The sequence below is a fragment of the Pristiophorus japonicus genome, chromosome 3 (genome assembly GCF_044704955.1).
Source record: "Pristiophorus japonicus isolate sPriJap1 chromosome 3, sPriJap1.hap1, whole genome shotgun sequence".
NCBI lineage: Eukaryota > Metazoa > Chordata > Chondrichthyes > Pristiophoridae > Pristiophorus > Pristiophorus japonicus.
The window spans coordinates 38,339,677-38,352,459 of record NC_091979.1 but is presented as its reverse complement, the minus strand read 5'-3'; the positions used below and the strand labels follow the sequence as shown (position 1 = coordinate 38,352,459).

The following is a 12,783-nucleotide window of genomic DNA, read 5'->3' as shown; positions in this document are numbered from 1 at the left end:
GCAAGGGAGCCCAAACCCCTGCCTCTGCCAGGCTTCAGGCTGCCGTTTTTTTAAACCCAACCAAAAACCCCCAAAATGTGCAAAACTTCCTACCCAAAAAGGGTTAAAAGTCAGTTGGACGGCAGCCTTGGTCGGTGTCTGCAGGCTCGAGACATTACTTTGGAAAATCGGCCAAGTCTCGACCTGCCACCTCCTACCTCTGTGCAGGTACCTCGCCAACCCCCAAGTTTAGAAATGACAAGTGTCAACTCGGCGGGACGAAGGCACACCTCCGTCCGAACATCAGCACCTAAATCGCCGCAACGGTGGGTTTTTTATTCCTCCATGCGGACTTCCGGCATTTGCCAAATTGCAACTCATTAACGTTGGCTCAGACTCCCTGTCCAGGAAATGCACATGGCCACTTGCCGGGAGCAACTCGCTTCCCCAAGCGGGAACCCTTCAAACACAGGCATGGTAAGGCGCTCGAATCCGATCTCATCGGACTTCCAGAAAGGGGGAGGGGATTTTGGCTCTCCCGGCTCCGCGGCTTGAACCCGGGTCTGCTGTCCGACTTCGCAACTCCGTTTGGGGCTTAATTGGGTTGTATGCGGTCCCTCGCGCAAGGGAGCTCAAGCCCCTGCCTCTAGCAGGCTTCAGGCTGCCGTTTTTAAAGCTCGACTAAGAACCCAAAAAATGGGAAAAAATTCCCACTGAAAAGGGTTAACAGTTACAGCACAACCAGCAGAATTCCTCCAGAAACACCTAACTGTCCAACCGATTCGACATCTAGAGTTAGGACCAAAGCATCCGACTGCACCTTTAACTAATGCCGGACCAGGGATGTTTCTGGACTAAAGAGTCCTGGACTGGAGAGGTACAACCTGTAGTTGCTATATAGAGCAATCTAAATTTGCAGCCCCCCAAAAAATCCCTGGGCACTGCTGGATAAACGCATGGCTACCATTTCTTGCTGCACCCTCTCAAGGATGACGTTGACTTCAGTTATACAGTTGTGCAGGCCAATAGGAACATAACACATTTCTGGTCCGAATTACCCAAATATGGAACAGGTGACACAGTGACATCACATACGGAAGGCAACCGCAAGAGGCCGTACAAACCACGTGACATGACAACGTTAAAGCCACAAGAAGCTCGAGAACAAGAGGCCAGCTTGCTGACACCTCTGTCATCGTGATAAGACACCATGTTCGTCATTCCCCAATTCTGAAGTGAAAGGGATAACTTCCAGATGTTGCATTTGATCAGGCATCGTCCCGAGAACCTTTGAGGATCAGCTTACCACTGAGTATCAGCAGGACAGAGTCAAGGCAGCAAATTACATGCAATACAGTTGAGACTTCAATACTTTTTTTTTTAAAAAGCTTGTACGACATTTTAATCTTAATGCGAGCACTCAATAAACAAACAAACAGAAGTTAGGCCTCACCCTGAATGGCATAGGCTGACAGTTGGACTGATGTGTCAAAAGGGCACTCTAACCTGGATTGTTGGAGAAGAAAGAGAGTTTATTTAACAATAGCACATCCAAAACTAAGTTCCACTCAAGTCAACTTGTGGCACTGCACTACAGGGTGATGGGATGTGGACCTATGCACACAGTTCACCACCCAATGTGGTTCCCAAACACAGTTTGGCCTTCAATAAAGGCAGCGAGTGAAAAGTTCAAATGTTCTCCAAGAACATAAGAAATGGGAGCAGAAATAGGCCATTTGGCTGCTCAAGCCTGCTCCGCTTCTCCAACAGAGGAGGTCAAGCCAACCCGGATCGTGTTCATTTACTTTGTAGTGAACAAGGTTGGGTGAATAGGCTAGCTGGATTCATACACAAAACACGATGATCCCTGCAGAACTGATGGTGTTCAAACACCTTTTAAAAGATGCGTTACTTCTATTTTCAGTACTATGCCATCGTGCCAATCATCAGTATAAAACTCAATTAAATACCGATTCATTTTTTGTCAGTTTTTAAGCAGCCGTTATAGGAATGAATGGCACCAGTGCTTTGGTCTTGAACATGGAGGAGACACATGTTCCAGAAACTCAAGGTCAAGAGCAGCAATGTCACGAGAACATGATCACCATCTCTCCAAGTCACACAGCTCCCTGAATTGGACACGTTACAATTCCTTCAGCATCGCTGGGCTAAAACCCTACCTAACAGCATCGTGGGAGCACGATCACCACCAGGACTGCAGTGGTTGAAGGAGAAGGCCCACCATCATCTTTCAGGGCAACTAGGGATGGATAATAAATGCAGCCTTTCCAGTGTGCCCTACATCCGGAGAAAAACATTTTTAATAAAAGTGCGGGAAAACCAGACTGAGAGAACCCCCGCCCCGCCCCCTTTTTAACTGGCCTGTCAACTGATCGGGCACCACATTCGTATAATTAAGTTTCATTTTAATTCAAGCACCAACCACATTGTTGGAGGTGGGAGTGGGGGTGGGGCGGGGAAGTCTCACTCACCACTTTCATATTATCCTGCACCATGTCTCAGCGCCTCTACCTCTCTTTCTTCCTTAAAACCTACCTCTCGGACCAAGCTTTTGGTCATCAGCCCTAATCGCCTCTTGTGTGGCTTGGTGTCAAATTTTGTTTTATAACACGCCTGTGGAGCACCTTGGGACGTTTTACTACGTTAAAGGCGCTATATAAATACAAGTTGTTGTGCCCTTAAATTAATCTATGTTATTCACCTCAACAGCCCCTTGTGGTAGTGAGTTCCACATTCTCACCACTCTCTGGTTAAAGAGGTTTCTCCTTAATTATTGGATATCAATACAGTGAAGATAATTTCAAGTCTTCCTTCCAACTCCTCTCCCAAAGGCACCGATGCAAGCTGAAGTATAGTTCCATGGTGCCAGCAGCCCACCAGTACCTCGCTCAATAGCCATTCCAAGCCTGCAAGTCTGGCCAGGGAGCATTCGCAGGCTAATCGACCGTGGGAGTAGTCACAGCTGAGCCTGCTCCTGTCCTCATCCATAGTTCACATACGCTCAATTGCCAGCAGAGGTCACTGAACAGCGAGCAATCAGGAGCACAGGCCACTCCCCCCCCGCCCCCCAACTGATCCCCCGCCACCCTTCAGCCCAGTCAGTCGGCTAAACATAGACTGGGGTTTAAGCCAGGGACATTCCTGGTCTGGGTGGCTCTGGGTGTTACTATCCACTCCGCTAGCTTCAAGCCTGATTATTTCAATCAACAACAACTTGTATTTATAAAGTGCCTTTAAAGCAGTAAAACGTCCCAAGGTGCTTCACAGGAGTTATAAGACAAAACAAATGAATTTGACACCAAGCAACATCAGAAGAAATTACAGCAGATGAACAAAAAGCTTGGTCAAAGATGTAGGTTTTAAGGAGCGTCTTAAAGGAGGAAAGAGAGGTAGAGAGACAGAGAGGTTTAGGGAGGGAGTTCCAGAGCTTTGGGCCGAGGCAACAGAAAGCATGGCCACCGATGGTGGAGCAGTTATAATCAGGGATGCTCAAGAGGGCAGAATTTGAGGAGTGCAGATATCTCGGGTGGGTTGTGCAGTTGAAGGAGATTACAGAGATAGGGAGGGGGCGAGGCCATGGAGGGATTTGTAAACAAGGATGAGAATTTTGAAATCGAGGTACTGCTGAACCGGGAGCCAATGTAGGTCAGCGAACACAGGGGTGATGGGTCCTGAGGAAACATGTCACACTGATGGCAGTTCACATCCGGTTGGACACAAAGCAGGTTGAACTCGGGGCTTGCACTGCCAGACTCCTAGTACCAAAGTAATTTTTAAAAAACAGTACGTACTTGCCACTCAGAATGTCCTGCTTCAGCTGTAGTACAAACAAATATCTGTAAATAAACAAGAATTCAGAGTCAAGAACACTGGCCCAAACTAAACTCAGAGAAAGGTACAATTATAATTTTTTTTTTAAACATAGCAGTTCATGATCTGGAATGCACTGGGTAGTGGAATCAGATTCAATAGAAACTTTTAAAAGGGAAGTGGATAAATACTTGTAGGGCTCTGGAGAAAGAGCAGGGGGAGTGGGACTAATTGGACTGCACTTTCAAAGAGAAGGCAGAATGGGCTAAATGGCCTTTTTCAGCACTGTAAGACTGATGAATGTAAATGCAACACAAATTGAAGGGCAGTCAAGCACAACCCACGACAAGTGTTTCGGAAACAATTCAAAAAGTGACCTAAAGGAAGAAATGTCCCTGCAAAATGAGAAATTACTGCAAAGTGCAAATAAATTCACCCTCTGACAACCAGAGAGAACATATAAATCCCAGAAACCAGTTCAAACATAGAAAGGTCTTTACCATTTCAATCAATGACATGGTTGCTTGGTCACATGACATAAGGGCACGCTATCAAAGGTCTGCGCGTGACAGTTTTAATACCACCCAGGGCACAGAAGCAGACAGTAAGGTCACAGAAACTGGTAACTCAAAACTGGTCAGGTCACAACGGTGAATCAATCAATTTCACGCTCACTTCTAATTACCTCAAGGACTAAAAACACACCAGTGAGTTTCAGGACAGCAAGCATTCTGATTGGGAGTCAGTCATTACAGCTGTAACATTGGGCGCGTTTGTGTACAAAATAATAACAATCCGGGGGATGGTAGAAGAAAGTAAAGTAGTCGAGGGATTCCGAGGTATTAAAGTACAAAATAAAATTGTTAAAAGGCATTTAGAACAATCAGCTGAACCCCACGATAGGATTAGTGTTCTGATCAGTTTCTTCCCATATACAGTTACACTGAGGGAGTGCTGCGCTGTCGGAGGTGCCGTCTTTCGGATGAGACATCAAAGCGAGGCCTCGTCTGCTCTCTCAGGTGGACGTAAAAGTACCACGGCACTGCATTGAAGAGGAGCAGCGGAGTTCTCCCCGGTGTCCTGGCCATTATTTATCCTTCAGTTAACATCACTAAAACAGATTATCTGGTTATCACACTGCTGTTTGAGAGAGCTTGCTACATTACAACAGTGACTAAAACTGTACTTCATTGTCTGTAAAGAGCTTTGGGATATCCCGATGTCATGAAAGGTGCTCTATAAATGCAAGCCTTTCTTTTCAACAAAACATTATTTTCCAATGCTGTCCCACTTCTCCTGAAGACACTGGCTTGCGCTGGGGTGGAGTTCCGCAGCCACTGGCAGCCCATAATGCCCAACCAATGAGAACCCAGACAGTCGTCAGGAGGTCGGACCATCTGCAGCATCACAGCGGAGGCCAATCTTGTCCCAACTCGACATCTACGCCTGCTCACATTCCAGTGGGTGGCAATCAAGAGCAAGAGTCCTGGATGGCTCCGCCCCGCACCCCCGCCAACCCAGAGGAACTGAGGCCAATTGCCGTGCATCTACTGCTGTTCAATCAGTTCAGCACATACTGGGGAATTGGACCCAAAAGCTCCTTAGTCTGTGGGACTCCGAGCCACTCCGGTTAGTGCAACTAGCTCAGCAGCCATCAAAGCAAGGTCGTTTTAATTTCAAGCCGAGGTTGGATTTCGAGTCGGTGGTTGCCAACACTTCCCAGGTCTTCGCTGACATTTCCCACTGGAGAATGAGCCATTGTGATGTCGGGGCCTCAAATTTATTGAGAAATAAACCAACACTGAATGCCAGGAATGTTATCATTCAATTATCCCTCCCAGGCCTATTATAGATTTACATTCTCCCTGTGCTGAGCCTTGGCAGGCAAACAGGTTCCAGCACGCCTTCTTTTTTTAAAGAGAGCCACCGAATTGTATCTAGCACCGAACAGACTGTGTGCGGACCACGAGGGAATGTCTGCTCCAGAATTAACACACCCCTGGCAACGACCCTGCTTCTATCCAAGTTCATACTGAAATCTATGGGCACCACATCCCTCAGTTGCACAAACTGTGCATTTCAAATGGAGCAGGACCTGGTCGGGCATTTTGCAATTGAGCTTGATAGACGCTGTGGCATATTGCACACTGGCATTGTTCCCATTGCAGACTTTACCAGACAATACACCCATTATTGATCGACATACAACACGATTCATCCGTGATGTAAACGGGTCTTGCCCAGAGAAGACTCTCAAGCTTCTATTTGGGGGAGGGGGCTGGGTATGATTAAGGTTTATAAGATAATGAAGGGAATAGACAGCGTTCCAGCTGACAGTTTACTTCAATTAAATAAGTTAGGCAGGACCAGGGCGCACAAATTTAAGTTGTATAAGGCTAGATCTAGGTTAGATGTCAGGAGGTGGTTTTTTTCCCCAGAGAATAGTAGACCTCTGGAACAAGCTGCCCTCTCATGTGGTGGATGCAGACTCACTGAATTCCTTCAAGCAAAACCTGGATTTGTTTCTGGCTGTGGCGGAGATTACCTTCTCCAGAAGGTACGTACTGCAGGGAATTTAATGGCCAGAGTGATCCGGACTAGTTTCGATCGCCTAGATGGGGCGGAGAGGAATTTCCCAGGTTTTCTTTGCCAAATTGGCCTGGGTATTTACTCGATCTTTTTGCCTCTCCCAGGAGATCACATGGTTTCAGGTGTGGTGCAGTGTATATATTGTGATACACAAGCTATCGCAATTGTGTGGGACAGGCTTGATGGACCAGATGGTCTTTACCTGTCTGTCATTTTTCGTATGTTCGTACGTTAGCTAAACCAGACAGACTATGAAGGTTTCAGATTCGATTCCTTGTGTAAAGTTAGTTGATCTCAGGCAGGTTGGCTGTCGGGGTTGCTACAATGAACCTGGGTTGAAGAGAGGGAAAAATGGATGTCCAGAGTTCCGATTTCTGATCAGTATCCAGCTACTGGGAAAGTCAATGTGAGAACCTGACTAGATTGGGCTTGGCTGTAGCGATTTAGTTGCACTTCTTGCAATTAGGTATACTGTATTCGCTGCTCACAATGTGGACCAAACGCAGACTGGGTGATCGCTTTGCAAAACACCTTCGTTCAGTCCGTAAGCATGACCCCGAGCTTCCGGTCGCCTGTCACTTTAATTCTCCGTTCCACTCCCATTCTTCTCTCTCCATCCTTGGCTTCTTACACTGTTCCAACGAAGCTCAACGCAAGCTCGAGCAACAGCAACTCATCTTTCATTTAGGCCTTCTGAACTCAACAGCAAATCAACAATTTCAAACCATAACCTCTGCCCAATTTATTTTTCTTTCTGTTTTTTTCTCTTTCCTACGGCAGCTGTTAATGATTCTGCCATTTCCATTTACACCCTATCTAGACTAATCTTTTGTTTCTTAGCTTGCCCCATTACCATCTACTTTTGCCTTGCACCATCATCCCTTTTGTCTCTTAATCTCTCCTGCCTTCCACTCTATTACAGACCTTCCTTTTGTTCCCTCCTCCCCTCCCCCTTTCCTACATTTGCTTAAAAACCTGTTACATCTTTAACTTTTTCCAATTCTGACAAAGTGTCATCAACCTGAAACATTAACTCTGTTTCTCGCTCCACAGATGCTGCCTGACCTGCTGAGTATTTTCAGCATTTTCTGTTTTTATTTCAGATTTCCAGCATCTGCAGTATTTTGCTTTTGTATTGGGCTTGGCTGTGATGCCGGCTACAGTAAAATAGCCTCACAACACTCATTGCTGAGGTTCAGACATGAGTAATGGCCACTTGGTGATCACTTCCACGGTTGCTGTCCTGGTACCTCAACCAACAAGGAGTCAATATCTTCAGGAGAGGAGGGAGAGAAGTGAGAACATTAATGAATAAAAATTCAATGACGTTTAACACCACATACCTACAGTCCTTTAAACAGATACAATTCGTGAAGGCCAAGTGATAGAAACAAAACCTCTCTTACCTGGTTAATTCTTCATGAAGATTGTTAGGTTCAGAGGAGTAAAACTTTACCCGCAGATGAAGGCAATACGGTGGGCCAACTGCAAGGTTAATTTATAAAAAACACCAGACTTAATATATAAACCAGAACAAAAATACTCAAACTTTCCAGACTCTATTTCAGCCCGAGAGAACACGTGACCCGAGTAAATCTTCAATCTAACCATGTCAATGGAGAACAGAGTACGAGTACGGAAATCAACAAACTGCTTCTTTTCCGGACTCTGAACACCACAGGGCCGAGTTTTGGCTAATTTCCTCGAGTGATATCAGCGCAATCCGGACAGAACCGACCGAACCAGTGAGAAAAGATCGCGGAATTTTAACCACCAGTGAGTCACTCCCAAAAACCACCCCCGCTCCACAATCTTTTACATTGGTTCAAAAATCACTTGGTCAGAAGCAGGTCCCATCCACAAAACTGGCCACCTGCTGGTTGAAACAGTGGGGTCAGCGGATTTCAGCCAATCGCGCCGGTTCGAGAAAGGTAGTCAAATTGCGCTCGTTTCCTTTTGGCACACAGGCACCAGTAGGCACCCACTCCTCTTAAAATGCATGCATTAATAAATGAAACTGAATTTAAATCAATCACATCAATGTTCTTAAGGCAGGGACATGGCAGCAAAAAGTTTGCAGAGAGAGAGAGTAAAAGTGTTCTTACGTTTTGATCTTCAGTCTCACACTGAAGGAAAACATTTTTCAGTGGGTTTTATAGGACCTCTCCCCAAATAATTGAGGCCTGATTGGCTCAGTTCCCAGTCAATAATTGATTACGCTCGTTTACACAGCTCCGTTCCCCTGATCCACGGGCAACGGTATGTTCAGCATTATCCAAATGAGTTTGGACGGAAACCTGAAGCGTAACTTCAGATCGGAAAAACAGCACAATTTTGCGCACATTTTGGGTGTAATTTCCTGGTTGCGCCCCGAGAGGAAACTCCACACGTCTCCCAAGTGGACCACGCGCAGTTTGCATCGGCCCTGTTGGGAGGCTGGAGTCTCCCTGTTGTCTGGTAAGTATCAAGGGATGTGGAGCAAGAGGCGGGAAAGTGGAGTTGTGGTGCAGGTCAGCCATGGTCAACTTGGGTGGCGGAGCCGAGTCGAGGGGCTGAGTGGCCGACTTCTGTTCCCAATGTTACGACAGGTTGAACCTCCCTTATCCAGAACTCCCTTATCCAGAAACACCCCTCATCCAGAACCATTCCCGGCCACTGGGTGGCATATGTGCAGAACTCCAACATGAACAAATTGAAGTCCTCTCGCTGCCGATTCCCTCAATCGCTGGCCTGACCCCGCGATTCATACACACCCCCCCCCCCCCACCCCATGATCTCTCTGCCGCACTCCCAGCCCCAAGCCAGCCAGCCCCGATATCCCCTTGCTCAGTACCTGTACCATCCAATTTAACGTGACCACCCCTCGTCCGGAAAAATCAATAATCCAGAACAGACCAGGTCCTAAGGGTTCCGGATAAGGGAGGTTCAACCTGTACCTCAAGCCGGATCCGTGCTTGTGACTCAGCAGAATTGGTCTCGAAGCCCTGAATAGCCTTGGACTACCTGCCACTGTACATCGCAACTTCGGGTTTATGCTCGTCTGCAGCATAAACACAGGCACAGATTAGTTGGGCCGAATGGCCTGTTTAAGTGCTGTAAATTCTGCCTAATCCTATGCATAATGAGTTTCCCCTGGGCAGTAACCGACAGCGAATCACCCGTCAGATGTGCAAATCGCATTATTTTTGATGTTGCGCTAAATGAAAGAGAGTCAGAACAGAAAGCAAAATCACTTGAGCTCATTTTCTCGGCAGTTGGTCAAGGTTTGACCACGCTGTGCAGAAAGATCAAAAACAAAAGGCTAATTTGGCTAGAGCGCAGGGTGCCGTTATACTACACCCAGGGACCAAAGACCTGCCTGCATTCAAGTGCGTCACTGTCAATAAGACTGGAGGTCCTTCTGTTCTGGTCTGACAAAGTTGTTGCGAGCTCCCAGACGTGTGCACACGATAGAGAGCAGGACTGGCCATGCACAACCCACACTGATTATAGAAGGAAAAATGTGCAGCAAAGCACTGGGCTCAGTGACAGGAAACAAACTACAGTGTGACGTCCGAAATCCGTAAACCTCGGGACCGAGACCGTTCCGGATTCCAGGTATTTCCGGATTTCGGAACGTCTTTGCCTGGGCCGAGGTAGGTAGGGTCGGGGGGGTGGCGAGCGGCTGAGGGAAGGGGGGTGGTTGGGGGGGGGGGGGTGAGGTCGGGCCGCCGAGGTAAAGGGGGGGGTGGATGGACGCGAGGTCGAGGCGCCGAATCCGGAACATTTTCTGGTTTCCGGACGACCCACCACAGATCGGCCCGGTGTCCGGATGCCGGAACATTCCGAATTTCAGACGTTCAACCTGTATCACCACATGCCAGGTGCTGTTCATAGCTCTGCTCGTGCAGTACGCATTGAAACTCACGCACCTTGGAATTATACTGAAGGTGACAAAATGGACGTGCTCCTCCTGATATTAAACAGGATATAAAGGTACAGAAACAGGCCATTCGGCCCAACCAGTCCATTCCAGCGTTTATGCTCCACTCGAGCCTCCTCCCGTCTTTCCTCATCTAAATCTATCAACATAACCATCTAGTCCCTTCTACCTCATTCGTTTGTCTAGCCTTCCCTTAAATACATCCACACTATTCGCTTCAACCACTCCCTGTGGTAGCGAGTTCCACATTCTCACCACTCTTTGGGAAAGAAGTTTCTTCTGAATTTCCTATTGGATTTCTTGGTGACTATCTTATATTGATGGCCTCTAGCTATGCTCTTCCCCACAAGTGGAAACATTCTCTCTGCATCCGCTATATCAAGACCTTTCATCATTTTAACGATTTCTATTAGGACACCCCTCAGCTTTTTTTTTTCCGCCAAGAAAAAAAGAGACCCAGCCTGTTCATCATTTTCCTGATATGTAACCCCTCGCATTTCTGGTATCACCTTTGTAAATCTTCTCTGCACCCTCTCCAGTGCCTCTATATTATACACTGGTGAGATTAAATCAGATTGGTTCCAGAATTATACCGCTATTTTTGCACTGGGACGAAGCAGAAACCAGCATCAAAAGTGGTCTCAGTGAGGAGAAAGGTTTGCAGATTGGAACAGGTCGGGTTCCAGCTCGAAAAAAACCCAGCATGAAATGACTGCCTCTCTAATACTTTTGACGACTTAAAAGCAGTCCAAAATGTAATGCGCTCTGTCAAAACTTTGAGATAGAAACACAGGAACAGGAGGAGGCCATTCAGCCCATCATGCCTGTTCCGCTATTCAAGTGTGTCTCAGTGGGTAGCATCCTTGCCTCAGAGTCAGAAGGTTGTGGGTTCTAATCTCACTGAGCACATAAATCCAAACTGGCAGTCCAGTGCCATGCTGAAGGAGGGCTGCACTGTCGGAGGTGCCGTCTTTCAGATGAGATGTTAAACCGAGGCCCCGTCCGCTCTCTCAAGTGGAGGTAAAAGATCCCATGGCACTATTTTGAAGAAGAGCAGGGGAGGTTACCTGGTCAATATTTATCCCTCCATCAATATAACTAAATAATCTGGTCATTATCACACTGCTGTTTGTGGGAGCTTGCTTGTGGGCAAATTGGTTACTGCCTTTTCCACATTACAACAGTGACTACACTCCAAAAGTGCTTCATTGGTTATAAAGCGCTTTGAGACGTCCGGTAGTCATGAAAGGCGCTATAAAAATGCAAGTCTTTCTTTCATTCAATTAGATCTTGGCTGATCTGTATCTTAACCCCATCCACACACCTGGGTTCCATTTCTCTTAATACCCTTACGCAACAAAAATCGATCAAGCTTTTGAAATTTTCAATTGATTTAGCCTCAAAAACTTTTGGGGAGAGAAAGTTCCAGATTTCTACTACCCTTTGTGTGAAGAAGTGCTTCCAGACTTCACTCCCGAATAACATAGCTCTAATTTTAAGATTATGCCCCTCTCCCCTCATAGAATCATCGAATGATGCAGCCCAGGAGGGCATTCAGCCCATCGTGTCTGTGCCAGCTCTTTGGTGCAGCTATCCAATTAATTCCAATCCACTGCTCTTTCCCCATAGCCCTATTATATTTTCCCTTCAAGTATTTATCCAATTTTCTTTTGAAAGTTACTATTGAATCTGCTTCCACCACACTTTCAGGCAGTGCAGCCCAGATCACAACAGCTCACTTTATAAAAAATAAGATTCCTCATGTTCTTTTGCCAATCACCTTAAATCTGTGTCCTCTGGTTACTGACCCTTCTGCCACTGGAAACCGTTTCTCCTTATTTACTCTAAACTATTCAGGATTTTGAACACCTCTGTCAAATCTCAGCTTAATCTTCTCTGTTCAAAGGAGAACAACCCCATCTTCTCCAGTCTCTCCACATAACTGAAGGCCCTAATCCCTGGTACCATTCTGGTAAATCGACTCTGCATCCTCTCGATGACCTCGACATCCTTCCGAAAGTGTGGTGGCCAGAATTAAACACAACACTCAAGCTGAGGCCGAACCAGTGTTTTCATAGAATCATAGAAATTTACAGCACGGGAGGCGGCCATTTCGACCCATCGTGTCTGCACTGGCCAACAAGAGGCTATCCAGCCTGATCCCATTTTCCAGCTCTAGATCCATAACCCTGCAGTTTACGGCACTTCAGGTGCACATCCAGGTACTTTTTTTTAAAATGTGGTGAGGGCTTCTGCCTCTACCATCCTTTCAGGCAGTGAGTTCCAGAACCCCACCACCCTCTGTGTGAAGATATTTCCCCTCAATCCCCTCTAAACCTTCTAACAATTACTTTCAATTTATACCCCCGTGTTGTTGATCCCTCTGCTAAGGGAAATAGGCCCTTTCTATCCTCGATATCTAGGCCCCTCATAATTACATACACCTCAATGAGGTCTCCCCT

General features: G+C 46.6%; 1 protein-coding gene across 2 annotated transcripts in view; it reads right to left on the bottom strand.

Annotated features, from left to right (window-relative positions):
- Window positions 1-12,783, bottom strand: part of epb41l5 (erythrocyte membrane protein band 4.1 like 5) — a 208,827-nt gene that overhangs the window by 89,522 nt on the left and 106,522 nt on the right. For both annotated transcript variants that reach the window (XM_070874359.1, XM_070874360.1), the window contains exons 4-6: window positions 7,806-7,884; window positions 3,792-3,836; window positions 1,433-1,485 (exon numbers count right to left, since the gene is read on the bottom strand). In XM_070874359.1, the coding sequence (XP_070730460.1) occupies window positions 1,433-1,485; window positions 3,792-3,836; window positions 7,806-7,884 (177 nt within the window). The remainder of the gene's footprint in view (window positions 1-1,432; window positions 1,486-3,791; window positions 3,837-7,805; window positions 7,885-12,783) is intronic.